This window comes from Tauraco erythrolophus, chromosome 5, assembly GCF_009769465.1.
Source record: "Tauraco erythrolophus isolate bTauEry1 chromosome 5, bTauEry1.pri, whole genome shotgun sequence".
In the NCBI taxonomy this organism is placed as follows: domain Eukaryota; kingdom Metazoa; phylum Chordata; class Aves; order Musophagiformes; family Musophagidae; genus Tauraco; species Tauraco erythrolophus.
The window spans coordinates 57967851-57995454 of NC_141469.1; the positions used below are offsets into that span (position 1 = coordinate 57967851).

The window sequence follows — 27604 nt, forward strand, 5'->3', positions numbered from 1 at the left end:
AAGACTTTGGACTCTTATGTCAATAATTTACAGCTCTAGACAGCGAAGTGGCATCAGGGTCACGTGTGTGAGAGAGAAAGAGAGAAAAAAAGAAGTGAGTTTGAGTGTTAGCTGACTCGTACAGTGTGGCGTACAGTGTGGCGTAGTGCAGCCGAGGGGGCTGTGAAGCACTCACTTCCTAGCTAAGCAGTATCAAAATGTAAAATAGTAGCTAAAAAATAGTGACTGGGCTGATCAGAGGAAGCTGAAGGGAGAGGGTCAAACTACTCAGCCAGAACCAAAGTGGTCTGATAGATTGCTGTGATGTAAAAATGTATTTTTTGTAATTTTAGTCGAGTTTATGGGACAGAGCCAGCCATTTGAAAGCATTCATATTGGCAAGTGCTTCAGTTTAGCTTTTAGTTTAGCGATGCCTCCTGCATGTGAATTTTTTTGGTTGCCTTTTTTTTCTTGGCAAAATAAGGTCTTGTGCAAATGCAGGTATATGGGTGCCAAAAAGAGGTCTCTTAGGAGGGTAATTTTTTTCGTTGCGGCCTCCGGTATCCCACCTGTATCAGCAGACAAGCTTTTACCAATATACTGTGCCTTCTTCAGGTGAAGGTTTTCCCAATCCTGGTGTACCAGAAGAGTGTTTTCTGCCATAGAGAAGACTCTTATCTCAGCTGCTTTTAGGGCAGGCACCTACAAAGATCCAAAGTCACTGTTACATTTATAATTGTTCCATGCCTGCAAACATTTAATAAGCCTGTACTGTGGGGGAGCTGCCTGGGAGTTCTGCCTGGAACACAAGTAACCTCGTCCCTTGTTCGCTGCAGCTCCTTCCTGGGTGGGTAACCATGCCTGTCGAAAGGATGCGGATGCGCCCCTGGCTGGAAGAGCAAATCAACTCCAACACGATACCGGGGCTGAAATGGCTAAATAAGGTAAGGGGGGGTACGTGTGTACATGTGCTGAAGAGGGACTTTACAGCAGCACCTGAGGTTTGGATAGGTAAATGGACTCATTCTTGGTTTTGAGAGGGGTGACATGGGGAGGAAGGGCAGAGCTGAATGCTTCCTGCTGAACCTGTTCCTCCAGCCTCACCTGCCAGATCTGAGGTGTCTTGCTTTGGTCTGGTGGATTTGTGGCTCCTTTGAAAACATTTTCCAACTCTTTGTTGTCAGAGCGAGGGTTTCTGGAGACTCTGCTAGGTTTTTATTTAAGCTGGGAACAGATTGCTCACCAGGTAGTGTCAGGGGGATGTGAACAAAATGCTCTGCTGAGGCAGGAGGCTGCAATTCTGTGTTAGACTCTGGCTTGAAGCAACGATCTCCTGATTCAGACTTGTGTGACTTCTCTGATACTACTCAGCTTGGGAGAAAACGGGGTAACTTTGCCCCTGCCTGACCCAAACCTCGTATTCTTGGTCCTGAGATCTAACTGAGAGCCCTAGACACTTTGAGAGCACAAGCTCCAAAATGTCAGCATTCAATTTGATTTTTTTTTTTTAATTGGCTCAATAAAACTGAGGAATGTGTTAGAGACTTTGAACAGTAATAAACCCCGCAAATATTGCATGCGTTCTGTGGTATGCAGGAGAATAATTCACCACACTGAAAAGCATGAAGCGGTTTTGGCTACAGAGGCTACTTTATTATCAAAATGGGTGGTAATACACAAAATCAGGTGCAGAAACAGAGGAGCTGCCACCCTGGTTAAGACACTAACCCAGAGAATCTGATATCCTCTGTACAGTAGTGGTTGTAGTGTTCAGGTGTTCGTTTTTAGAGCTGAAGAATGGCAATTAAGATTACTACTTTTCATTTCAGCTTTCAAAGCTAGAAATGCTCCTGACTATAAAATTATCAGGAGCCCTTTAAGTTTCAGCTATGAATTTTGTTTCTCAGGAGCTTCCTGCATCAGTGACTCTCACATGCTGTGGCTGGGTAAATAAATATTGCTTTATCCATTCCCTAGTTAGCTGCCCTGTGAATTTGAGTAGGTCCTTGTTCTTGCATAATGGGGCCACAGCTGAAGAGGAGGAAGAGACCAGTTTTTACTGTTGTCTTTGTAATTTGAGTCCCACGTTCAGGTCCCTATGGATTCTTCTTGAGTGTCTCTACTTTGGTGTCAGGTTTCTCCTGCTGACAGTCCTTCTCTGCTGTCCTTTGCTGGGCATTCCTTCCCAATCCTGAAATAATTTCTCTGCGCTTAGCAGGACGCAGTATTTCAGATTTGAGCATATAGCTCTTACATACAATGTTGTCATCCTTAGATTATGTTCACATAATCTTTTTTGATACACCCCAGGGATGTACTTGCCTCCTTTTGCTCTGCAGTGTGAAAACGCTGCCACTGTCCTAAGGGCTTCCAAGTTCAGCCCACCAGCCCACAAAGGCAGTTTGCAAGGCATGTCATGTTGTTTAATGTTTGCAGCGTGTTGTTACAGTGATTTCTGCATTGTGCTTCTGGCATAAAATGTTTGCATGCAAGAGTCAGTAGGAGATTTTGTCCTTAGCATATTCTATATTGACCAAGGCTTGTCTCATAAATAAAGTAGTTTGAAATGTGTGGGGTTTTTTTTCCTAAAACAAAGCCCTGGCTCCTACCAGCAGGATGATACCAGGCTAAGTGGCCTGCCTTGAGGTTTATTAAACTCTATTCCCCACTTCTGCCCTGTGATTTGGCATCTTTCTGGGTTGTCTTTATTGTGCTCAACAAGCTAATTGCACTTCTGAGCATTTCTGCTTAAAAAATGCTTGAACATTCATTCCAACAATGAATCATTAAACCAAAAATATTTCTATTTTTACTGTAAATCCTGACCATAAACAAAGCCATGCATGGAATCAATGATACAGTATCATATATGTCACAGCCTGTTCTGTACCCACAGAATCGACTCCGGAGGCTGTAGGGTTTTGGTATTTGCATATTTTAATCAGAGTTTGGCAAAGGACAGTCCACATATAGAAAAGAAGGTGGGTCAGATAAGCAAGAGAATGGCACTCTCTGTGTGTGCACAGCCTTTAAGGATATAAGATTTAAATACTAAAGAAACCATTGCCATTCTGGTTTTGTCATTGGCTGTCTCTTCTTGGGGAATTTTTCCAGACTGAGAAAGGAATTAAACCTCTCTTGGTTAAAAATGACAAATCAAGTACAGCTGACATCTAATTCCTTCCCCTACTGTCAGTTGATCACATTATACCTCCTGCTTTGTGTTCCCCTCCAGAACAGACCCCTATCTATAGGGCTTAAAGAAAAAATGCTTGTGTACCTCCCTGGTGAAAGTGTTATCCTGCTGTATGGCATGAGGGAGGAAGGGAATTTCTTTACCTTCCTAGAGAGACAAAACTGGGAGGTGTGAAGCAAATTACATGGTTCAGTAGAGGGCAGAGGTAGTGTGAGGAGGGGGATAATAGGAGGTCCGTGTGCTTTATGGATCTGGAAAAGGAAATTGAAGTAGAAACATTCAGAGTAGCTGTAACAGGAGTCAAGAGGCAAGCTGCTGCTTTGATGGGTGCTTGGAGTATTACCCTCCAGACAGATTTGTCCTATGACTTTCTAGCTGGTATGTGATCTCATGCTCATTCACCTGCTTGGAGTGTTTTGCAACGCTAGGGTTGCAAGCGTTCGATACTGTTTTCCTCTTCCTGCCTGTTTCTAAGAATGTGACGCCTTGTCCCTTTTGATGTCCCCAAGCGCATTTGGTAACAGTTCTTGTTACGCTGCAAAAGTTTCGTGGGTTGTGCTTTTGGCTTTAGGGGAGGCTGATTTTTTAATAGAAACACAGGGCTCTTACACAAATGTCCAGTGATGGGGTGCTGTACCAGAGAGTACATGGTTTTCCAAGGCTAAAAGAAAGCACTGATGAGCCTTTTCCTGTTTAAGGTCATTATTAGGAGGCATCGCCTGAAGAAGAAAATAAGTAAATATTTGATGTGTGAAATCCAAAAATTGTGATTTAAATAGAAAGCATCCAGGTAAACTAGAGCAGAACACGCAATCACATGATGCTGCTGCAACCAGCAGTCTTGTGGGATTTCGGAGAAGATTAGATATTTGATAGGTGACGAGAAAATCTGTACTTTCTATACAGGTATGTAAAATTATATATGTAATATAAAATCATAAGACACATGGATTTATGATTTTGTTATTTATATTACAATTTACTATAAGTCTGTGTGCTTTAAGATATCTAGAATAGGAAAGAACTTTCTGTAATGAACAGAAATGCTGTAATGACTGCTGTTGAGAGTGTCCTGGCACCTTCCTGTGAAGCAGTGTGTACAGCTGATGATGACAGGATGCTACGTCTGGAATCTTTTTAGGTCTGCTAGTTTCTGTAGGACTTTCTGAATTCTCATACGGAGTATGAAATCCATGGTATAACCTCCGTAGCACTGTGTAGCATTGTTCAAACCTCTCCCCATTGCCAAGCATGAGAAGACTTTTTAGTTTGGTCAATCTTAAAGTTCTTGTTGATAGAAATTGTCTTCTATGGGAATATGGATTTTTTTTTTTTTCCATTCTCATTATAGTCTATGGGAGAGTAAAGGCAAGGAAGCTTATTCTAGCTCTGATGAATACAATAGTTCTGTGGACCACAGGATAGTGGGATCTTTAGACCACTTCTATGTGAGGAAAGAGCAGAGCGTCTCTGTAGGATGATTTAACTATATAGAGAGGAAGAGTAAAGAGGCAAAAGGCCCGCGAGAGAAGTGATGGGAATAGATTAAGAGGAAGAATGAGAGTGTGAGGGCTTGAAGGGGAATGAGGAATGTGTTAAATCTGTGCTTTCACCAAATTAAAGAAAAGATGAAGCCAAGAAGGAAGGGAAGAATGCAATTCTGAACAAGTGAATGTAAATGAGAGAAAGGATTGAAGACGAGTTGAAGGACAATACAAAATGCAGGCTCAAAAAAGAAAAGATCACATGGAAAAGAAAGGAAATAAACCTAACCTTGACATTAGTGAAATATTAACCAGACAGACAAGGAAGAAAAGTGATTGTTGGAGGAAGGGCAAAGGATTCATCTCACCCAATCACAGACATCTACAATGCAGTCACTTAAATGAGAGGTGCCTGTCTAGAGCTGTTGGTAGTCAATGGAGAGAAATAACATCTTTTAGGGTGCAAATCAGTTGACGTAGCTCAGGTGGCCACATCAGGAGGAGGGTGCATTTTGCCCTGGAAGTGCTTTTTTCAACGAGAACAGACTTAGATTAGATCTTAGGAAGAAATTCTTCAGTACTAGGGTGGTGAGACTTTGGAATAGATTGCTTAGAGAGGTTGTGGATGCTCCCTCCCTGGAGGTGTTTAAGGCCAGGTTGGACGGAGCCTTGAGTAGCCTGATCTAGTTGAGAGGTGTCCCTGCCCATGACAGGGAGGTTGGATTAGATGACCTCTAAGGTCCCTTCCAGCCTATGCCATTCTATGATTCTTCACAGGCTGAGAAGTGAATCTAAACCTGTAGTGACAGCATTTATAGCACAAGATGTCTGCATGTGAAGCCAGATCAGATCTATTGCACTCAATAGGCGAGAAAAAACAGGTGTTGTGGAGCAAACTCCTTTTGTTAGGCTTTGCAGAAATAAGCGTGAAGAGTTCTGAAACAGCTCTGTAGATCATCACATAGGAATTTGTTCCTGTGTTGTATGGCATAAAAACACAGCTGATCCAGCATCCATCTGGCCCAGTATCCTGTGTGCTAAATGCTTATGGAAGGAGTATAGGAAACACGCTGTTCAAGCCCTGAAAGCCATCAAGCCATCGGGCTCCCAGAGCTGGAGCTGCATTCCAAAATTATCATCTTTAATAGTCACCAGCGTACTGTCTTCCATGAGTTTTTCTGATCCCTTTGGGAATCAGTTTATACTTCCAGCACATAAGGCATGCCCAGGTTTAACTATACGTTGTGTGTTAAAAAAATAAATTGTAAAAAAACCTTCCTTTGGATTGCTTTAAATGCACTGCTCTTTGGCCTAAAGTTTATAAACTAAAATGCGTTCAACTATCTTCAATGCCACCCCTTCACATGGGGGTCTTGTATTTTGTATCCCATTGGACAGATGTCTGCGGTTGATATATTCGTGTGTCCGTTTGCTGGACATATAAATTTGAGAGATCCCTTTCCTTCATCATGCTAGTATTTTACTGGCTGGGTTCTAAATCCCTTGAATTTGCTCTGTTCCTATGGTTGTTCACTTTCATATCTAATTTTTCTAAGCATAAAAGTGTCTGTGCTGCCAAAACTAGCCTTCTTTAAAATGTTTAGGAATGTGTAGCAGTACATGTTTTATCCATGTGTCAGCTTGGAAAGATGCCAGGCTCATGGTCCATGAAGGGGCTTCAGAGTATTTCGTATACTTAGGGCTCTATTCTGCTTTCAGTGACGCCAGTGGGTATTTTCCTGTTGAGTTCAGTGGCAGCAGCACTGGGTTAGAAGGAAGCAAAATGCTTGCAGATGCTGAAACTGCTTTTAAATAAGTGACTTAAAGTCATCAGAAGACCCCTCAAGCGAACCAGTGTTGGCATTTCCTGTTTGTTTTCCCTTCCAGGAGAAGAAGATTTTTCAGATTCCCTGGATGCATGCGGCAAGACACGGGTGGGATGTTGAAAAAGATGCTCCCTTATTTAGAAACTGGGCAATTCACACAGGTATTGGAACTCTCTTTCTGCAGGACAGGTTTTCATGTTGTTTTCTCTTTTAAAGTTACATTTTCCTTCTTTCTTGTTTTTGCTTTTACTAGCACAGAGAGTGAATTTAACTTTCTAGATTTGTGGGAGGCTATGTGTTTTTTTTCAAGGCGTGCAATACTCTCCAGCTTTATTGGAGGGCCATAGCTCATTTGCATTGAGGAACATAGTAAAACTTTATTGATTTAAACGTTAACAACGTTGGGTTCAAAACTGTCAAGAGTAGAGCACACTCAGCACTTTGCAGACTTGGACCCTTAGGCTTTTTATGCCTTTCTATGGATCTGAGCCAGACATAATAAAGGTAAATGCTGTGCAAGCTTTTCCACATTGTTGTGGAGTCACATCTGATCTGCAGTGCCCTGGGTCTTTCTTGAGCAGAAACTGTTCATCAAGTGTTCTGGAAATGTGCATGGGAATGAGATCACAGTACTTCTCTTGCAACCTCAGCTATTGTTTGAGTGCTTGTCATGGGAACCGAACGCTGATACCTTGAAGTTAACCTACACTGTTACTAATTCGCCTTAGGTTTTCGATTGCACGTCGTGTGTGCTTAACTTTCTTTTCTTACTTAGGAAAATACCAGTCAGGAGTAGATAAACCCGATCCAAAGACGTGGAAGGCAAACTTCCGTTGTGCTATGAACTCTCTGCCTGACATAGAAGAAGTGAAGGACAAAAGTATAAAGAAAGGAAACAATGCCTTCAGGGTGTACCGGATGCTGCCGTTATCAGAAAGACCTTCCAAAAAAGGTAGAGGGGAGAGCTCGTCCACATGAAAATTGGGGGCATTGTTGTTATTTTGAGGCCTGCAAAATGTGCCAGTTCTACTTCTGCTGTGAAACTAGATGTTTTTATCCAGATGTTCCCCAGAACTTAGGAACAGCTGTATGAAAAATGGGCTACATTCAATTAAGAGAAGAAGCCATGTGGGGAGAGGATCAAGGAGATGTGATACCTCCAAGCTGGTGACGGATGTAAATTGTTTTAGTTCTGTCAAAGCCAATGGAGTTGTGTTCAGATGCTAGTCCCAGGTCTGCTTCAGTCAAGGAAGATGATTAGGGAGATATTAGAGATCAATGCTTTTGACTCAGTAGGGCTCATTCAGAATACGGTGGCAGACGTTTTGGTATCTTTTTTCAAGCAAGGGTAAAAATAAACTGACGCTCTGCTGAGCTGAGTGGGAGCAGTACACTCTGCTCAGAACATTAAACTGTGAAACCACTTCATTAGTTACGTAGCTATACTAGGCCATGAAAAACCAGCCTCCACAGCATGATAATGATGAAATGGGAAACTGTATTTGAATCCCCAAATTGAGAGATTAGGTCTCCTGCCTGCCAGGAGAGAACCTAACCACCAGGTCAATCTCATGAGTATTTGGTTTCTTATGGAGTAGAAACATTGGCTTCTTTATGGCTCATTGCCATCCTTATGGCTCTGTTACTGATTTATGGAGTAGAACAATGGCTTCCTTAATCTTCTGGTATCCTCTGGTGTGTAGGATTTTTGGACAGAAAGATAACCTGCAAACCAAGTGCACGGTGTTCCTCTAAAATCCAGTTCAGTTCACCTGTAGCTCAGTTTGCTGTTTTCTTAAATTGAGAAGTGAAAGGCACATCTTCAGTTTAAGGTCAGTATGGATGGAACTGAGGAACTCTGGCATTTTTGGGGCAGAATCATACTATGAAAGGGAGATCAATCTGCAAAAGTTAGACCATCTGCTTTTAAACTGTTTCCAGTCTCTTGTCATTGGTGTATTTTGTATGTTCAGGCATGTTTCCCCGAACCATAACCTGTCCCATTGTGGTAGATACCTCTCATAGTTGTAAGAACTGCAAAAGCTCATGATGAAAGCTGAGATTCTGAAGGTGAGGGCTGTAGCAGGAGAGGATTCTGCAACGAGTCCAGTTACTATAAAACTGACATATTTTGGGCCCTGCATATATTCTCACATGCCCTTTCTACATGTCACGTGACTAAATTTATGTGTGAGTGAGAGCAAAAGAATTTGACTGCAAACATTTCTAATTCACAGTGCTGTGTTGTAGTAGAGATGGGAGAAATTCCTGGGACACGTCTGTGCAAACAGTGGGGTAGAGCTGAGCTTGCACCAGCAGGTCTGGGCTTCTGCATCGGGGTCCTGTCAGGTCAGAGCAGGGGCAGCAACGCTGGTGTTTGCCAAGACACACGGCGTTTCGTGAGGGTCATATGCTGTGTGGTTTTCTGGATTCTGAAGTCCAGCATGATTGCACAAACCACTTTTGCATGAATTAAATATTTCCGTCCCCCTCAGGTTGCAACTATTTACAAAAATATTTGTTGAAGTTGATAGTGATCTCTTTTCACATAAAATCAACAATCTCCCTTTTCCTATAGCTACAGAGTGTCACAAATGTGATGAGACATATATTTTGACTTTTTTCCCCTTTAAGAGTATTTTTCCTCCCTCTTCCTTCTTTTTTAACAGGCCTTGTTGCTTAGTTTGTCACTCTTCCAGATTTTTCACCTTGATTTTTGACTGCAGTTGCTTTCCTCAGTCCCATCGTGGTTCTTTCTTGTAACCATTTACAAACAAAACACAAAGCCAGGTTGTTCAAGGTGAATTTTTGACTTCCCAGGCCTTAAGTGGGGTTTAAAATAAAGCAAAGCATGTTCTCCTGTTCCTAGGGGTGCTGTCGTTTTAAGGCAAATTTTGGGTCTATTTGTTGGTGAATATAGAAAGTGTGAAGGATAACTCATGGCACACAGGACTTTAAGAAATCTTCCCTCTGTTGTTGCAGGAAAAAAAACGAAGTCTGAGAAGGATGACAAATTCAAACAAATTAAGGTAAGAAGCGGCTGTTCAATAGTGCGAGGGCTTGTGAAAACAATCTGTTGCAAATTTTTTTTAATAACCCCAGTGGTGTGGATATTTGCAAATCTCTCATGCTTGTGGTTTAGTTAAGTAGCTACAGTTACATGGGATGTTTAGTTGTGTTTTTTTTTTTAACAACATGAAGGCTGGTAGAGCCATGACTGACGTCATTGGTTGACACAGCCCTTGTGTTACAACGCCTGGAGGTTGGGTAACTGGCAGCCTCAGCAGTACATTTGCCATTTGTTTGTCTACGTAAGCAGAAGTACAGTAATTACAGAAGGAATGCTTCTAAACAACAGAGCTACCTTTTGGAGCAGTTAATTTCTGTGCGTAAGGCTTTGGAAATTCATTTTCATTTAGGCGAGGGGGAGAACTTCTGTCGGAGCTGCACCTTCTGCTCATGCTTCGTCAGTTAGAACACCTCAGTTGTAAAGCTCCTCAGTCACTGCCTGACACTTCTGCTTGTTCAGAGTATGGACCCAGACCGACATTAGCTTTCCCTATAAAGCGTGGTGTTTCCCAGCTTCTGCAGAGTGCCTCTACGAGGTGGTTGGTACCACACACCGGCAGGATTCGTTCCGCCTTCAAAGAGCAAATCACAAAGGTTTCAGACTTCCAGCCTTCAGTAAAATTGATGTTCCTGGGTTGCATGTAGCAGCCGTGTCCGCAGCAGAAGGGCAACTCTATCCCTACGTCTCACTCATCAAGTGCTGTGCCACCCATGCCTGGGCCCAGCTTCAGCACCTGCTGGCCAGGAGATGCTCTGGGCTAGGTGAAACTGGAGTCCTGGGAAAACTTCTCTGTTGAAATTGAGTTTGGAAGGCAGACACTGTCCCAGCAGTTGTGACTTGCAGAGTTACATCTCAGAATACTGTAATTTTAAATCTGTCTTAAAGGGACCACTTTTTAAGCATCTTATCTGGATCATGCAGCCATGTACGCTTGTTACAACATGACCCTGATGGTTCAGAGGGAGCTAGTAAACCCCTTTGGTCAGAGCAGAGCCGCGTGCTTTGTCATTCCCCTCCTTCATAATCTTTCTTTTAGTCAAAACATTAAATACCTGAAAGGCTGTAGAAGCACTTGAACAATCTCATCTTCTTCATTAAGGTTAATCTCACTAATAGTCTTTGCTGAGGGAGCTCCAGTGATGCCTGGGAGATTAGTACATGCGGCATTAGGTCTGGAGTAGGTGCCAGTGGGACGATGCTCACCACTTTTGGGAGTGCTTTTTCCCCAGCTGGTTTGCTCTGAGCCACACAGAGTGTCAGCCCAGGCGACGCAGGAGCAGCAAACCTCCAGCACAGGCGCCCACCAGTGATACCTACTACGAGCGCATGGCTCACCAGCCACCAACTATGGTATGGCCACCCAGCTCTTGTAGGCTTTGAGCTGGGGCCAGGTAGTCTTCCTGTCTGTTCCCCCTTACTCTGACAAATGCCTTCACGAACTGGCTTCCAGATATGCCTGGGTTTTAAAACAGATGCTCCTTCTGTGCTCAGCTACTGTTAGACTGACTAGTGAATGTTGAAGGCCGTAATAGCAGAGAAGGGTGGTGGACAAATTAATGCAAATGCACGTTTCTGAGCATTGAAAGCTGCTGCTGATTGCTTTGCTCGGTGATGTGAATTCTTGAGATCCCAGTTGTGTGTTTTCCATTGAATGCCTTGCAGTTACCCTGCAAACCTCTCTGTAGTGGAGGCGAGTGGGAGGCGGCTTCACGATCTGCCTGGTAACTGCAGTGGGGTAATAGCAGTGGAGAGAGAAGCTGAGGATCTGAATGCCCATCTGCGAAGGGACTTCAGCGTAGAAAGAGTCTTGCATTGAGCTCTCCCCTGTTGCCACTGCTGCACCCTGTGGGGACCCTCAGGAGCTGCTGATGGGGCTGAAGAACCCTGCCCAGACCTTGCTGAGCTTGAGCAGGGTGCTCAGGGCACTTCACTGCTTGTCCCTGTGGATGTGAGAGACCTGGGCCTTACCGAATCCCTGCTCCATGTTAGGCAAGGGGAGCTGCAAGCAGGTCTCCCACCTCACAGACAGATCTCTGAACCTCTGGACTTTGGGGAAAATGAGGTCTCTCCATTAAAAAGTGAATTCTCAGCCATGGGAGGAGGGTTTAAATGTCTGAGTAGCCTAGATAAAAATAGGGTCTTTCCTTTGAAACAAAAGTAAGGGCTGAACTGCCTGCCTGAGGCTTAATTTCTGCCTTAACCTAGACATATCCTTTTGACTATGCATGCAACTCCCTGTTGAGATTTTTAAAAATCTAAGTGACACCATTCCCCATGTATTTACCTTAGGCTTCCAGCAGGCATCTGGACACTAACTTAGGTGAGTTAACACCAGCTGTGCCAATGTCCAAGTCCCTTTGCTGATCTGGCACTGTCACCTGAGTTCCAGGATGCATATTTGTTTCTGCAGCTCGAAAGGTGCTGCTAAATGAGTTTCCCTGTAACCAAGCCGCAGTAAAGCCGTGCAAGGTGCCGTGCACGCAGCGTTGCCGTGGGGGCTGCCATGTTTGCTGGTGCATCACAGAGCACCAGAGGCTCAGGGCTGCCCTGTGCAGCCCTCACCTGTCTCTGCAGTCAGTGATCCTCAGTGGATCAGTGCACCCCTCACCTGTCTCTGCAGTCAGTGATCCTCAGTGGATCAGTAGCAGCTGATTTTATCTTTTCTGGCTCTCCAGTTCTTTGACCTGCAGGTCGACACAACCAGTGCTGCTCATCAAAGACGTAGTTGTTGTTAGCACTAACTTTGCACTCTTTTGATGTGCAGAGGGGCCTTGGGACAGGGTGCCGTGCTTGCCTTGCTTGCTCAATGGCTGGGAAGGTGCAGACTTGTGTCGAAGGGACATCTGTTTGAGTGGTCTACAATCACAGCAGGCGATTGTGGAAAGACCTGTCCCACTGTCCCTTTTTTTGTTCCTGTGCTAACAGTTCATATGGTTAGTACTGTGAAGGACTGGAACCACAAGTCCTGAGGCTCGCGTTTGGCCTGCCGTTGCTGAAATGCTTTAGAGCAGTGAAAATGGGCATGGCATGGCATCAGATCCAACTTGGCAGCTCTACATCTCTCTGCAGGCGTCTCGGGGTCAGCAGCCAGGCAGTACTTCCCTTGCAGGGCTGGCACTGCTCAGAGTCAGAACAGAAGACTTGAGACCTCGTAACCGATAACCCTATAAGGGAGCCAGTAGCAGGGAGGATGTTGGACCTGCTGCTAATCCCTTAAATGTCCTTTTAGCTTTTTAAAGAAATCCTGAGTTTATGAAATTAAACTTACTGGTGCCTGTTCTGAAGGGACTTTTTTAGATTCCCACTCGAGTGTACCAGACCTGCAGAGATGCATCTTGTGGAGAGCTCAGTCTATGTAGAACAGGTGGTGTTTTCCCAATGCTCTTGCCCTGTGGTAATGTTTATGATGTGATCTAAAAGACTGTATTTAGTGTAAACACTTTGGTTTGCTTTCAGATTTGCTGCAGAGAAAAATTAAGTCTAGAATTTAGTAATTGTTGTAGAGAAGCTAAGGCTTCCTTTCAGAGAACACTAGGAGATACAGCATGTTTGGAAAGGAATGAGGATGAATATTAAATAAAGTACTATTTTAAAGAAATGTTTCTTCCTTGTTTGTTCCAAATGTTAATCTCTTGTAGTAAATAGCACACTAATTTCTTGCTATCTGAAGGCTCACTCTAAATCTGAAAATTAAAAATAGCTTTCGTTTCAAAGCAGAAGGTTTGGAAGTGGAGCAAACTCTGGCTTCTTCTCAGAGGACCAAAATGTTCGTTCTAAGACTGTGTCTAGCAGAGAGCAGGGAGTATATGGCAGGCAGAAGCAATGATTTATTACCACCTCAGAACAACGAGATGAACTGAGTCCGGGCTCCTAAAATAAATCAAACCTGACCCAATTTTACTGTTTTCATTCTAGCAAGAGCCAGTTGAATCATCTTTTGGGATAAATGGGCTAAATGATGTCACTTCTGACTATTTCCTGTCCTCCAGTATAAAAAATGAAGTTGACAGTACAGTGAACTTTGTAGGTAAGTACTCCTATGCTTTTCTTATACGCTAAGCATACAGGTGACTTCAAAAACCCTTTCAACTCTGCCAAACTCAGCTTTCTGTCAGCATTTTACACTTTGGAGAACAACACAGTTATAATCGGGTCGACACGTTTTCCACTAGCCCAGGCCACAAGAGGTCCTGATTGCAGGTCAGCCCCACTTCCTTGCAGGGGCAGCGAGCAGCACCCTGGCAGCGTGGTGGTTCCCCTGAGAGCAGAACACTTACAGGCATGCTCAGGTGGCTTTTCCTGACATGAACTTACTCCACAGGGTAGGCCTCAGCTATGAGAAGCCTGTAGCCAGTGTCACATGGGAGTTAAAACTGCATTTGGATGACGATTCCACATTGCTCAGAGTTAGAGATTTGTAGAGAGTATCATTTTATTTGGGAGTTTAAACCTGCAGACAAAATGGAGGAACCTTGGTTCTTTTTACTGGCATCTCAATAACAGTTTTTAACATCACTGTGCTAAGGACAAGGATCAGCAAAACTGGATTTAGAAACTGGTACATGAGGAATTAGCTGTCACCTCAGCATGTGAGTAATTGGTTCTCAGTAGAATAATTGGGCTGGTTTTTGACAGCTCTTTTTTGGCTGAGATTGTCTCTGCAGCAAGGACTCTGGAAATGTGACCCATATACCGTTTTCTCTAGAATTCTGCTTTTATATTGTCAAAAAAATGTTTGAAAAATACATTAGTCTTCTTTTTGGAGAGATGGCAGAAATTGTGTGGTGACTGTTTTTGATGCCTCTGTCTTGGGTCACAGGGCTTTGTGTAGTCATGCCCCTCAAGTACTTCTGTGACTGAGGAGTTTGTGAGTAGTTTTGCTCTCTTTATGGCAGTTCATTTAATCAGCTGTTGCTTTGTGAGAGTGCTCGAACGTGATTGTTGCTCCTACTAATACAGAGGGGTTTATAACTTGAAGGAACAGCCACTCTAGTGCTGTTAGTGCTTCCTATTTAGTCACTGACTCATAAACAAATCTGAAACACACCCAGGCCAATATGCAGTCCCAGGGAAGAAGATTCGTACACTTTTACTTTATTTACAATCTTAAAGTCAAACAGAGCTCAATTAATAAGTCTTTGGAATGTACCTGATATTCCCCCAAATCCGCTAACATCAGAGTTAGTAATTTTGCAGTGAACATCTCAGTTTTCTACCGTACAGTGTATCCTGAACTCCTGTTTGATTTTATGATGAGATGAATGCACATTGCACCTTAGAAGATTGCAGTAGTTTACAAGACAGCACCCATATTGGCAATGTTAGCTTCTAAAAATGGTCAGAGGTCTGTCATGGAAACCAAGCAAGAGGTTCAGAGAAACAAAAATGAATTTGCACCTTAAGGGCTTTCATTTTTCTCTGGACTCACAGAATCCATTTTCAGGGGTAGGACAGCAAGGCTTGGGTGGATAACTGTCATCCAGTGTTGTTTAATTAATGGCTTGTGAAGCGTGCTGCTTATTCAGACTGGAGAGAAAAGCCCTTATTTAGGACTGCAAGTGAGATTTTAATGTAAACAGGAGGAAAACAGTAAAATAGATCTGTTCCACAGAAAGCAGGAAAGTCAGCTGGAGAGGAGGGAAGACAAACAGCACCTGCAGTGTTTCTGACCTACGTGTGGCTCACTGGAAAGTGGTGGCGTATTGCCCAAGTGAGCAGTAATTTTTGCTGTGCAAGTTATCTCTTGGGGTGGGTAAGAATTTGTCAGGTGTTGAGGAGAAAGATAAAACAGTGCAGATGGCCTGCTTGTAACCTGACAGGGTTGCACAATATTGGTTTCTCCCAGATAAAAATTAACTCTGTGTATGTGTGCTCTTGCCCCTCACACCCTACTCAATAAGAAGCAGGTTGTTTCAGAAACTGGAAAGGTGAAAATACAGTAGAAACTAAGTATCTGGAACAAAATGAGGAGGAGGAGGAGTAACAGTAGTGATTGAACTTCTAAAAAAAAAGACTATCTAGTATTTATGTAACTTTTTTTTATGCTGGAATTGTCTCATGAAATACACATCCAGGTTTGGGGAATTTTCCAGCGGTTACCCAACATTACATAAAGTAAAATGATATGCAGCTTTTCCCTGGGAGAAAAACCTGTCACTTTTATTTTGCAAAAAGTTGTGTTCTAGCCTTCTCTAAAGACAGAAGGCAGAAGTGGCTTGTGTGTGTATGTACATGTGCATTCATGTAAATTTATCTTTATTCATCCAGGAATAGATGCTATCTTTTGCCTTTTTTAAAATTAATAATTGGAGTACTTAGGTCACTTAACAGAAAAATTTCAAGATCTACTGTGTTTCATTGCCTGCATTTTTTCCCACCGTAGGTCTAGAAAAAAACGTGCTGTCTGAATTTCTAACAGCTCTATGTTTGTACAGAATTTGTCTGTATGAAGATTGTTCCTTTTGAAGTTTTATGTTCCAGTGAAAGGACACCTGTAGTCCTTCCCTTTCTCTCGGGCAGCTGTAGATTGAGGTTAGCCATCCTCTGAGACAACTCCATCCCTGTGTGCTCTTTCGATCTAGCAAGTGACTTTCAGCTCCGTGCTGGATTGATGCAGATGTCATGTGTTCATACTGCTGGGATCGATAGGGGAGTGGTACAAGACAGGGAATTGCCTCAGGCAGCTCCAGAGAAGAGAGATTCTTGCTTTCACCACAGTTTTGCTCGGTAACTTCCTGGTACCTTGTTTATTCCCCTGTTTCGAAAGGGTTTTGTGTAGCACAATTAGTGTGTGCAAAGCATTTCACGACACTTGTAAAGCGTCCATGGTGACTTCACTTTGTAGAAATAAATAATGTTCCTTTGATATGAAATATCATGTGCCTGAGGGAATAGGAAAACCCTCTGTTAATAACTAACCAGACTGTAGCTTTCAGTCGCAGGCCATGGGGATTACAGATCACAGGTATAACTATGCTTTTCTACATGCCATCACTGGCATTGCAAGGATCAGTGAGAATAAGCATGTAATCGGAGGAGAAATTTTTCACAGATACATGTGATGTATAAATCAGAGTCCCACCATGTTTTGCATGACCATGTGGCCATTTTTTTTTGCACGACAGCTCTGGTCTTCTGGTGCATAATTTACATGAGAGCATCCAGACGCCATGGGATGTTGGCAGCTTGCTGGTTGAGGATGCTTTCCCAGATTAGGAGAGATTGCTGTGGTTCGTATGTCCTGGCGAGACCACATTTCTGGATGGAGGAGTATGGCTGTGGGTTTCCCTGGGACATCCTCTGGACAGCTGATATGTCAGAGAGGGCTCAAGGACGTTGTGTGTGAGAGCCAGGGGAGAGTTAGGTGTTTTGAGTCATCACAAGTGGGGGAAAAAATGTCTCCAAAGGTGAGGGAAACTAAATAAATCACACGGATTCCCTTATAGAAGTCCCACTGAAAGCAGGTGGTGGCCATGGAAGAAAGGGCTGAGATGGTATTGGAGACTCACTCAAATACCAAGCAGGCTCCAAAGACAGGCTCCTACAGATCCAGCAGGGTTGAGGTGTTTAAGTAATTGATTTTTTTATTTCTAACCCCAAGTTGTAGGACAGCCGCATCTTGATGGCAGCAGCGAGGAGCAGGTGATAGTTGCCAATCCTCCTGATGTTTGCCAGGTAGTAGAGGTGACAACAGAAAGTGACGAACAGCCCCTCAGCATGAGCCAGCTGTACCCCCTCCAGATCTCCCCTGTTTCATCCTATGCAGGTAAGCCTCCTGGTGTTTCTTTATGCTCTTTTTTTGGTAATGTTTGGAAGGCAGTGGGGGAAAGGAGGCTCTTCCAGGGTAGCTGGCAAAGATCCACAAATGTCTGTTCTGCTGCCTTCTGTGTTTTTAACGAAACTCAAAAACTCAGTTCTCTACTCATTTCAGCTTGGGAAACAACTTGGCAGATCTGAGGTTGAGAATGTGAGCTGCAGGTTTTAGCCTGTGACTAATGGAAAAAGAACCTTTTTAGATGTAATACAAAGAGGTCATTTCGTCTTTTATTAGAGGGGCGTTTTCAGGAATACATATGATGTGCTGCAAATATAGTGTGTCCCCCTTGCCCCCCGACTTAATAAAGATGAAAGGTTTTCTCTGCTGTATGTTTCTTTTTAATGGTTAGGGTTGGAAGGGACCTTGAAGATCACCTAGTTCCAACCCCCCTGCCATGGGCAGGGAAACCCTCCACTATACCAGGTTGCCCAAAGCCTCATCCAATCTGGCCTTGAACACTTCCAGGGATGGGGCATCCCACAACTTCTGTGGGCAACCTGTTCCACTGCCTCACCACTCTCAGAGTGAAAAATTTCTTTCTTATATCTAACCTAAATCTCCCCTCTTTCAGTTTAAATCCATTGCCCCTTGTCCTATCACTACATGTCCTTGTAAAAAGTCCCTCTCCAGCTTTCCTGTAGGCCCCCTTTAGGTACTGGAAAGCTGCTATAAGGTCACCCCGGAGCCTTCTCTTCTTCAGGCTGAACAATCCCAACTCTCTCAGCCTGTCTTCATAGCAGAGGTGCTCCAGCCCTCTGATCATCTTTGTGGCCCTCCTCTGGATCCGCTCCAGTAGCTCCATGTCCTTCTTGTGTTGCAGACTCCAGAGCTGAACACAGTATTCCAGGTGGGGTCTCATGAGAGCAGAGTAGAGGGGCAGAATCACTTCCCTCGACCTGCTGGCCACGCTCCTTTTGATACAGCCCAGGATACGATTCGCTTTCTGGGCTGCCAGCGCACATTGCCGGCTCATGTTGAGCTTCTCATCTACCAGCACTCCCAAGTCCTTTTCCTGAGGGCTTCTCTCAATCCATTCTCCGCCCAGCCTGTACTCGTGCATGGGATTGCCCCGACCCACGTGCAGGACCTTGCACTTGGCCTTGTTGAACTTCATGAGGTTCTCACAGGCCCATCTCTCCAGCCTGTCAAGGTCCCTCTGGATGGCATCCCTTCCCTCCAGCACGTCCACAACACCACACAACTTGGTGTCATCTGCAAACTTGCTGAGGGTGCACTCAATGCCACTGTCCATGTCGCTGACAAAGATGTTAAATAGCACTGGTCCCAGTACCGACCCCTGAGGAACACCACTTGTCAAAAAAAGTATGGAACGCTTCACGAATTTGCGTGTTTCCTCCGTGCCTAGTGCAGCGGGCACAGAGTGCTAAGGGCTGCACTAATGGTATGTGATGCAGACGTGGAGCTGAGGGCCCTGGGGCAGTGGATCTGCCTGGTTACAAATCGTCTGCAGACCAGAACAGCCATGTAGCAGAACTGTGGAGGTCTGGCTTCCAACATCTGCCTCTCATCTGGATTCTCTGATACCTAAAAAGGAGTGAGATAACAAGCTTTTCCCTGAGTCAGGGTGCTAATGGTTTCTCTTTTTTTTTCTAGCTCCTTATTTTCATACAACTGATAGGAAGTTAAGAGTCTTTGGCACTCAGTTATCCCTTGTGCAAGTCTGAGGGTGCGTTCAGAAGTTGTTAGGGGAGAACAGACACAAATGCATACATGAGCACACTATATAGAGTCCCTGCAGTCATATAAGCCTTATTTCCATAGGAAGCAGGGCAAAGCCACATCTGAAATTAGAAAAAGTTTCAGATCCAACCTGCCCTTCCTTTTTTAGCATGTTGCTAACTTGCAAGCCTCAGGAGACTGGATAGAAACATAAATGTCATATTTTTAGGCAAACTTAATTGTTCCCTATGCAATTTATTATTTTACACATGGTTTTGCCTTTGACTCATTAGGCTGAAATTACTTTCAGACATGTTTTTGGAAAATGTGTTTAGTAATTTTTATCTTTGAGTCCAGGTGAATAGGATGACGATTTGAATAGCCTCCAACGTTAGTCTCACACATGTTGATAAATGATTGTGCTTCCCAATGTGTTTAGTCTGTAATGGCCAAAGCATTTAGAAGGGCTTTGCAAAGCGTAAGGCAGGGGGACAAGGGTGCTTTAATTTATTAGCAGCTGGGAGACAGGGCCTCTGAAACATTTATCTTCTTTCCATATGCTTCTTGCAAAACTTTTCCCGTCTGCGTAAACGTGACAGTGATGCTTTGTTTTATCCTCAGCTACAGGATCTAAGTTTTTGGAATGCAAGCAAAAGTCACTGTCTTGGTCTGAAAGTCATGGTGTTTGCTTGGGCTGGGACGATAGAAAGGGGTGGTCTGGTGACAGGACAACCACCTTGACTTGAGCAAGTCATGAGCTACCTCCCCTGAAGTGAATGCAATAAGCCTGCATAAGGAAAGCGAGGCATGACTGAAGTACTTCTGCTGTCCCCTGATGTTGTCTTAGCATCCTGATGGCCTTCAGCTGTCCTAACTTACACCAGGACCTGCTAGCCCATAACTCGCATAGAGTTAACACTTTACAACTCTACAAAACTCTATAACTCGCACAGAGATGATTTCATGCCACTGACTTGCTTTTGAATGTTTGTCAAGATAGCTCTTGATGATCTTGGTTACTCTAGCTAGAGGACAGTAAGAAGCAGAGTACCGCAAGGCTCTGTCCTGGGACAAGTCCTATTTACTATATCAATGAGCAGAAGAGGTGTCAGAGTACACACTTGCAAAGTTTACAGGTGACACCAAACAGGAGACACCAGTCAATATGCTTGAGAGCAGGGCCACCATCCTGAGACCTGTAGAGACTGCAGGAATGGGCCAGCACAAACCTTAGGAAGTTCAGCAAGGACAGATGCCAAGTGCTGTGCCTGGGAAGGATGAGCCCTTTGCAGTGATAAAGGCTGGGGTGGTGAGCAGCTCTGCAGAAAAGTGAGTGGGCGGTGAGCTGAACGTGAGACGACAGAGCACCCTGGCCACAGAGAAGGCCACCAGCTTTCAGGCTACTGGATTTAGGGAAGTGATTATCCCCTTCTACTACCCAGCACTAGTTAGACTACTTCTGGAGTATTGGGTCCAGTCTTGAGCTCCCAGTCTGAGAAAGATACAAACAAATGGGAGCAAATGCAGAGAAGGGCGATCAGGATGATCAAGGGCTGGAGCACTCTGTGAGGAGGTACTGAGACTGGGGCTTGTTCAGCCTGGAGAAGAGGTAGTTTTGAGGACCTCATAGCAGCCTGCCCCAGCTGCAGGGATGTTATTGAGAAGAGCCAGGCTCTTCACAGAGGTGCGTGGTGTGAGGATGAGAAACAGCAGGCAAGAGAAACAAGAGAACTTGGTCCAGCTGGTTATAAGAAAAAAATGTCACCTTTTTCGCTACAAGGACAGTCAGGCAGTGGAGCAGGATGCCCAGAAAGGTTGCACTGCCTTCGTCCTCGGAGATTTTCAAGACCTGACTGGATAAGGCCCCAAGCAACTTGATCCAGTCCTGCAGCTGGTCCTGCTCTGAGCAAGAAGTTGGGCTACAAACCTCCTGATATATCTTCCAGCCTGAATTGTTCTATGAACTTCTTTTTATTTTAAACATGCATTTGCCCTTGAGGCAGGAGAGAGGACAGGGGTCTGTGGTTTGTTAGAACCTTGAAACTTGTAGGACACTATTGGGACTATTTCTGGCTTTATCTGCTCCACGCAGACCCATACAGGAGAACACCACAAAAGCCCTGGCCCTGTGCTCATGGGCTTGCTGGGTAGAGCTGCCTGCTCTGTCAGATGCCACCGCTGAATGACAGGAAAGAGTATGACCATAACAGCTGTGCCGGAACAGTTAGTTTAGCTCTTCTGAAACAACAACAACAAAAAGGTAGCCTGAGGTGTCAGCTGTCCTACATAAATCTGTTTTATTTCAAAAACACCTCTAGTTCCTTTCTGAGGTTACTCAGGCAAATGATATGAGTGGCCCTTGACAGTTTTCTCATGTTTCCACTGACGTCTACAAAACCCATTTTTTTAGTACTGAGGCTGTTGTCAACCTCCTCTTATGTTTGACACTGATTCAAATAACCTCTTGATTGAAATAACCTCTCTAACTTTCCATGCCCGAGTGGAGAGCTTCCCTGGCTTTGCTAACTATAGTGCTATCTCTTGCTCAGCATTTCGTTATGTATAAACACCAAGGATGGATTCCTTTTCAGCTGCATCATTCTTTTTTGGTTGCCACATGTTTCTTCATGTCAAGGAATATCTGTTTCTTGTCTCTGAGTGTATTCCTCCTATTGATTCTACCTCTGGGGCCATTTCTCCTTTGCACAGATTAACTTCTGCCTCTCCTCCCCCCAGTATGGCTTAATTAATCAGCTTAATCATGTTGGCACATCCCTCTTTACTTGGGCCAGTGAATGAGAAGCCCTGCACAGTGTTAACTTCACAGGGCTTCACAGTTGGATTTAACATTCCGGTCTGCTCCTCTGCTTACTGCACACTACGGTGGAGACTCTGGCATAGGGGAGGTGCTGGCTTTGGAAGTAGTGGTCTGGAGTAGCTGAGCTGCCCACATTCCTGCTTCAGAAGGACTTGGGGTGCAGTTTAGCTCCTGGAGTCTGAAAGAGTGATTCAGACCATTGGTTTACAGCCTTCTTCCTAAACCTAATGTTTAGCTGAGCCTCGAGAAGGGCAAGGTGCTGCCAGTCTCTCTGCAGACATGCAGTGGCACGATCCAGGAGGCACAGTCTGTACATCCTTAGCACTTGTGTTATGTCCAGCGCAGAGCACGAGGTTGCTCTCTGGGAAGACAGGATCACGGTTTATGGTTGCAGGGGTGCGGGGGCTGTGCAAAGCAGTTTGCATGGGCTAAAATGCATGACAGGAAAGTGGAAATTGGGACTTGAGAGCTCCCTTGCCTGCTACAGTAACTCATCACATCATTCCTTCAGCCTCTTAATATCTGGGCTTCTCTTGGCTCAGGGAGTGGATGAGCCCCATCTGCTCAGCCTCAGGTGGGGCTTGGACAAAGACTCTTCTTAATGCTGGTGGTAGCCTGCTAGATGCCTAGTGTTATCCTCCCAGGAAACGGGAAGGCACAGACTGGTCTTGAAAAGAGGAGTTTGTGACCCATCTTGGATGTATCTGAGGTGCACAGCACTCCGAACTAGCCCATGGGCCAGGAGCCCAGCCCTCAGACACTGGGACACCTGCTTTCAGATACACATGGGCTCGAAAATACTGTCAAAATTCCTGGATTTCAGGCTCTTCTGCAAGTAAGGGCTGCAGGTGCCAGAGGATGGCCGTCCTGCTGGAGCTGCACCCCTGTGTTTGCATGCTGGTGGAAGTGATGAGGGTGAGGGAGGCTGTGCATGGTCGGGGGGAGGGGGTGATAGGGCTGGAGATAGTAGCATTTCTGCAGGCTCCAGTGGTGGATGAAGGGTTGAGAAAGAGGCTGCGGGGGTACGGGGCTGGGCATGGGTGGCAAAAGTGAAACAAGAGCAAAGTATAACAGTAATAAAGCACCAGAAGTGACAACAAGCCCTTGAGGCAGCAGGCTGAGATAGTGTGTTTTTGTTTCATGAACTGTTATCTCCTCTGGGCTGGAGTTGTTGCTGGTTTTGCAGGGAGATAAAAGTAAGGATTTGGACAGAACTTTGCTCTTTGCCAAGCCTGAAGTTGCCAAGAGAGGGCAAGGGAGAGGGGACATCCCTCGCTTGCGGGAGGCTATTCCCTCTGCCCAGAAAGCACAAATCTACTTCCCTCCTTGTTGCTGTCTGCAGCATGTTAACTGTGACAACCATGTGAATTTACCCCAGTTTTTCAATGCAGCTGTGCTGTCTAGCCCTTGGATTGCTGCAGCAGGGGTTCCAGGCTCTCCGTTATTTACTGGTTGGTTGGTGTGACTCTGTTTGCTCCCACTTGTTGAAAGTGGATCAGGTCTCTTGAGCTGAATTTTGCTCTTGTAGCTAGAATAATGTGAGTTTCATTTTTGCTTCTGTTTTGTTTGACAGAAAGTGAAACAACCGACAGCGTTCCAAGCGATGAAGAAAATGCAGAGGTAAGCGTTTTCTGGATTTTTAGCAAATTGGAGCAAGGTCTCAAGAACAATGTCCTGACATATTCTCCCCCCTTCTCCATTTGCAACTCTGTCTACCAGTGGAGTAGAATAGGCTGGATGAACTACTTAGGAATATGGTTTAATGGGGATTAGGGACAGTTGGACTGGATGATCTCTAAGGTCTTTTCCAACCTAGAAATCTATGAAATCTATGAAATGAGTATTCATTTTAATAATAGCTGAGGGAGAAAAACAAACCAGGAAGGTTCAAGCGAGACAGATGTTTGGATGGTTGTCTGGTAGAATGGATATCTCTACAAGTTCTTTCCTCCTCATCTGTCCAAACTACAAGGAAATTAATTTGCATGATAAATAACACGTTCTGGAGAGCCATCAACGGTGCCAGCTGGTTTGTTGATATGGAGCAAACCAGCGGACTTACGTGCACGTAAGTGTGTGTATGTGTGTGCTCGGACATTGCTGGGTGGTGAGCATTTTACCTTGGTTGAAAGTGTGCTTGCTTTGTTTTCCTTAAATGGCACCTGAACCCATACAATTGGAGGAAATGCTTACACCTGTGATAGAAATGCAACTTGAATGTTTTGAGACATGTGAGGCAAAACGCTTTCCCGAGCGGTCAGTTGGGTTTTGCTGTGTAAATGAAATCCTTGGAGAAAATACCCACCCCATGAACTCTTCCTGAACTGCACCTATGCAAAAGCAGCGCTCATCTTTTTTTTCGGGGCTGCCATCAGATGACCAGAATTACCTATCTCCATAAGTACTTAAAGGCCAGGGGAAACTCACTGAAGGCACTTAGATGCCCTGTGCTCCAGCTGCATTTTTTCAGGCCTCTTGCAAATCTCTCTCCTGCTATGTGCGCCCCCCTCCCCCCCCCCAAAGCCCTCTGAATCCTTGAATCCTCCTTCTTGGAGAACTGCAGGTTGTGCAGCTGTATGACAGCAGGCGTACCCCTCTTGGTTTTGTCTCTTGTGCCTTGGTTAGAGAGGAGCCTGTATGTAGACTGCCAGTAAAGTCTCCCCAAACCTCCTTTGACAGAACATGGTGTGGCGGCATGCATGATGGGGAAAGGACTGGATGTTTGTCTTTCCTTGGTGAACCTCCTCCCTGCGATGGGGGACACCCCATCAAGTGACAGTGGTTTTCCCAGCAGGCTCACCTGTGTTGTCAGTTTGGGTGGTGCTGTTTGAGAGGTCTCGGCTCTCTGTGCCTGCCTGTTGACAGAAGGATGCTCTCTCTGGTAATGGAGGAGACACTTCCATTTGAAGCTCTGAGTGTTTGGTCATCTGTGTCCATCTTTGTCTCTGGCATACTGGGGATAAGGCCTTTATTTTCCATCAGAGGAGTGGGCAGAGCCTCTTGAGTGCTGGAGAGCCACCAAGGTTTAGGCACACAACTTCAGAAAGGGAGAAGTGACTGAGAGCAAAGACATTCAAGGCAGTGGCTAGAGGCTCAGGCTTTTAGAGCTGAGGTAATTCCTGTGCAATTTGTGGATGTTTCTGTCTTTATGTTGTTACTCGGAGCACTTTGCAAAGTTGCATTTTCTAATATAGTCTTTGCTCTGTTTTGTTCCCCCTTTTTTAGGGCAGACTTCATTGGCAGAAGAAAAACATTGAGGGCAAACAGTATCTCAGCAATCTGGGAATGAGGAACACTTCTCATATGCTTCCCAGCATGGCAACGTTTGTAGCCAACAAGCCTGACCTCCAAGTCACCATCAAAGAAGAAAGCTGCCCACTGCCTTACAACAGCTCCTGGCCCCCTTTCCCAGACATCCCTCTGCCACAAGTAGTGTCCACAGCCTCCACGAGCAGCAGCCGGCCGGACCGTGAGACACGGGCCAGCGTCATCAAGAAAACGTCAGACATCACCCAGTCGAGAGTCAAGAGCTGCTAAGCCTTTGACAGTGTGGTTTTTTAGCTTTGTTTTGTTTGGTTTTGTATTTTACGTTTCTCTAGGAGAGGTTCATCCCTTGACGCACACAAGACAAACCTAAGGTAAAGCCTTGGCAATATAAAACATTGCTGTGTCCGACTCCGGTGCCGGAGTGTTTTTAACTCAGGACTCCAGCTGTCAGTGTGTACACCTGAACCCAGGCGGATTTCCAAGGTCGCTGCATAGGAAAACAACCCAAGAACTTTGGCCCACTCGCAGGTTCCAGTGTTGTCAGAAGAGGACCAACCGACCACAGGGGAAGTGGTGCTGCTGCGCTTCTTGCTGTCAAGGCTGCGATGGAACTGAAAGCCTCAGAATGGAAGAGAAAATGTGAACTAGCTGGAATATTTTTAAATAAAGAAAAATCTATTGTGAATATTGTACATAGTGCAGTACTAGCAACGTTGCAGTCTGCTTCTGCACCTTATTAAGAAAGCACTTACGAAAGGCCTTTTATTACCTTGCTCTACTTAATGGCACATTGAAGGTCCCTCCCCACCTGTATTCTTTTCCAAGGCTATTCTTGCTAAAGTGTCTTTAAAGAATAGAGGAAAGGAAAGGAAGTTAAAACTTCCCGTGTGGATTTCATACGTTTTAAGACTGCTTTTCTCATGTTTGTTTCTAATCTGCTATGCTTGAATGCCGCGTGGTACAATAGGAAAAAAAAAAGATACCTATTACAGAGATATTATGCAAATTCCCAGATTTAAAAAAAGAAGAAGAAAAATACTCTAATTCTAACCAGAGCAAGCTTTTTTATTTTTTATACAGGGGAATATTTTATTCAAAGTAAAATTCTAAAGTGAATATAATTTTTTTTAATCTTTTCTACAGCAAATTTATAATTTTAAGATTCAGTCCTTGGTTATCAGCAGTTATTACATCCTTGTGGCACATTTTTTTTTTTTAATTTTGTAAAGGTGAAATAGCTTTTATGAGCTCATGTAGCAATCAGATTATCCTGTGGATTGATAATAAATATGGTATATATAGTTAAATTTTTAATAATCCCCTTGTTTGTCTCTCTTTTTTAATCTTTCAGAAGCCCCAGATGGCATGGGTTTGATAGGTGAATGTGACCTCTCGGAGAGGGCAATTAGCATGAGCCACCTTTACAGTTTCTGGAGCACCCATCTAACAGGATGGGAAGTGCTGTGCTGGAGACAGCTCCAGGCGGAAAGAGGAGCTAGCACTTAAAGGTGGTGTGCTTGAGTTCGGCCTCATGTGCAGAGGTTGGGAGTTGAGGCACCTCTTCTGCTGTTATTCCATGGCTGGACTTCGAGCAAGTCACCTCACGGAAGGGATCTTGTGAAAGTCCATGCCCCGCCCAACGCAGGCTCGATTGTGCTTGCCCCATTCCTGGTAGATCTCTGTTTAGCTTACTCGCAGTTTCCTTGTCAGGAAAAATACCCGTGGGCAGAGTTTCAAGCAATAACTCCTCATTAGTGGAATGAATTGGAAGTCAATAAACATTCCCCAAGGCTTTTGACATCTACCACATGACGACAAGTTCTGATTCCTCTGGATCTTTGAGGGATGCTGCTGAGTATCTAATTAAGGGTGCACAGTGGCTTGCAGGGTTGCGTGGTGATGGTGAATGACGAGCTGTGCCATTGACTCGGTTAAGTGCTATATGCTTTCGGCTGCCACTGGCATGGCCAGGAGTTGAGAGCACTTAACCCCTTGCAGTTTTTCAGGCTGTTGGAAGTTGAATGGATTGATTCAGGTATATAGAATACATGGATGCAGAGTGTCCTTAAAGTGTGATTACCGTTCCCATACCAATCCGACAGATATACTGATTTGAGTGCTGTGTATATGGGGCTGATGAGTAGTAACCGTGCATGAAAATGGCTGTATCACAGGAAAATGGGCTAACTGGCTGTGGAAAAGGGAAAGCAAACAGTAGGATTTTGCTGTGTTCTTAATCTGATGCCACAATTCCAAATTTCAACACAAGACCATGTGAAAACTGTAATTTTGTCTTGCCAACCCACTGGCTGGTGGCCTAGGAAGACAAGGTGAGAGCTTTAGTTAGAGTTGGGAGGAGGAAGAAGCCCTGACTAGTATTTGAAGTGAGGCTGAAAACTCGTAACGGTCAAAACCATCATATGTAGATTTTTCTGGTCTCTGTCCCTTTCATTCAGTTGTGCGTTTAC

The 27604-nt window shown here is 44.6% G+C and overlaps 1 protein-coding gene across 7 annotated transcripts in view; it reads left to right on the plus strand.

Annotated features, from left to right (window-relative positions):
• IRF2 (interferon regulatory factor 2) overlaps window positions 1-26447 on the plus strand; it is a 45147-nt gene extending 18700 nt beyond the window's left edge. For all 7 annotated transcript variants that reach the window (XM_086611778.1, XM_086611776.1, XM_086611781.1 and 4 more), the window contains 8 exons: window positions 816-923; window positions 6547-6646; window positions 7261-7437; window positions 9468-9514; window positions 13471-13582; window positions 17156-17320; window positions 23443-23489; window positions 25095-26447. In XM_086611778.1, coding sequence (XP_086467904.1) covers window positions 816-923; window positions 6547-6646; window positions 7261-7437; window positions 9468-9514; window positions 13471-13582; window positions 17156-17320; window positions 23443-23489; window positions 25095-25406 — 1068 coding nt within the window. In that variant the 3' untranslated portion in view covers window positions 25407-26447. The remainder of the gene's footprint in view (window positions 1-815; window positions 924-6546; window positions 6647-7260; window positions 7438-9467; window positions 9515-13470; window positions 13583-17155; window positions 17321-23442; window positions 23490-25094) is intronic.
• Window positions 26448-27604: the final 1157 nt, after the last annotated feature.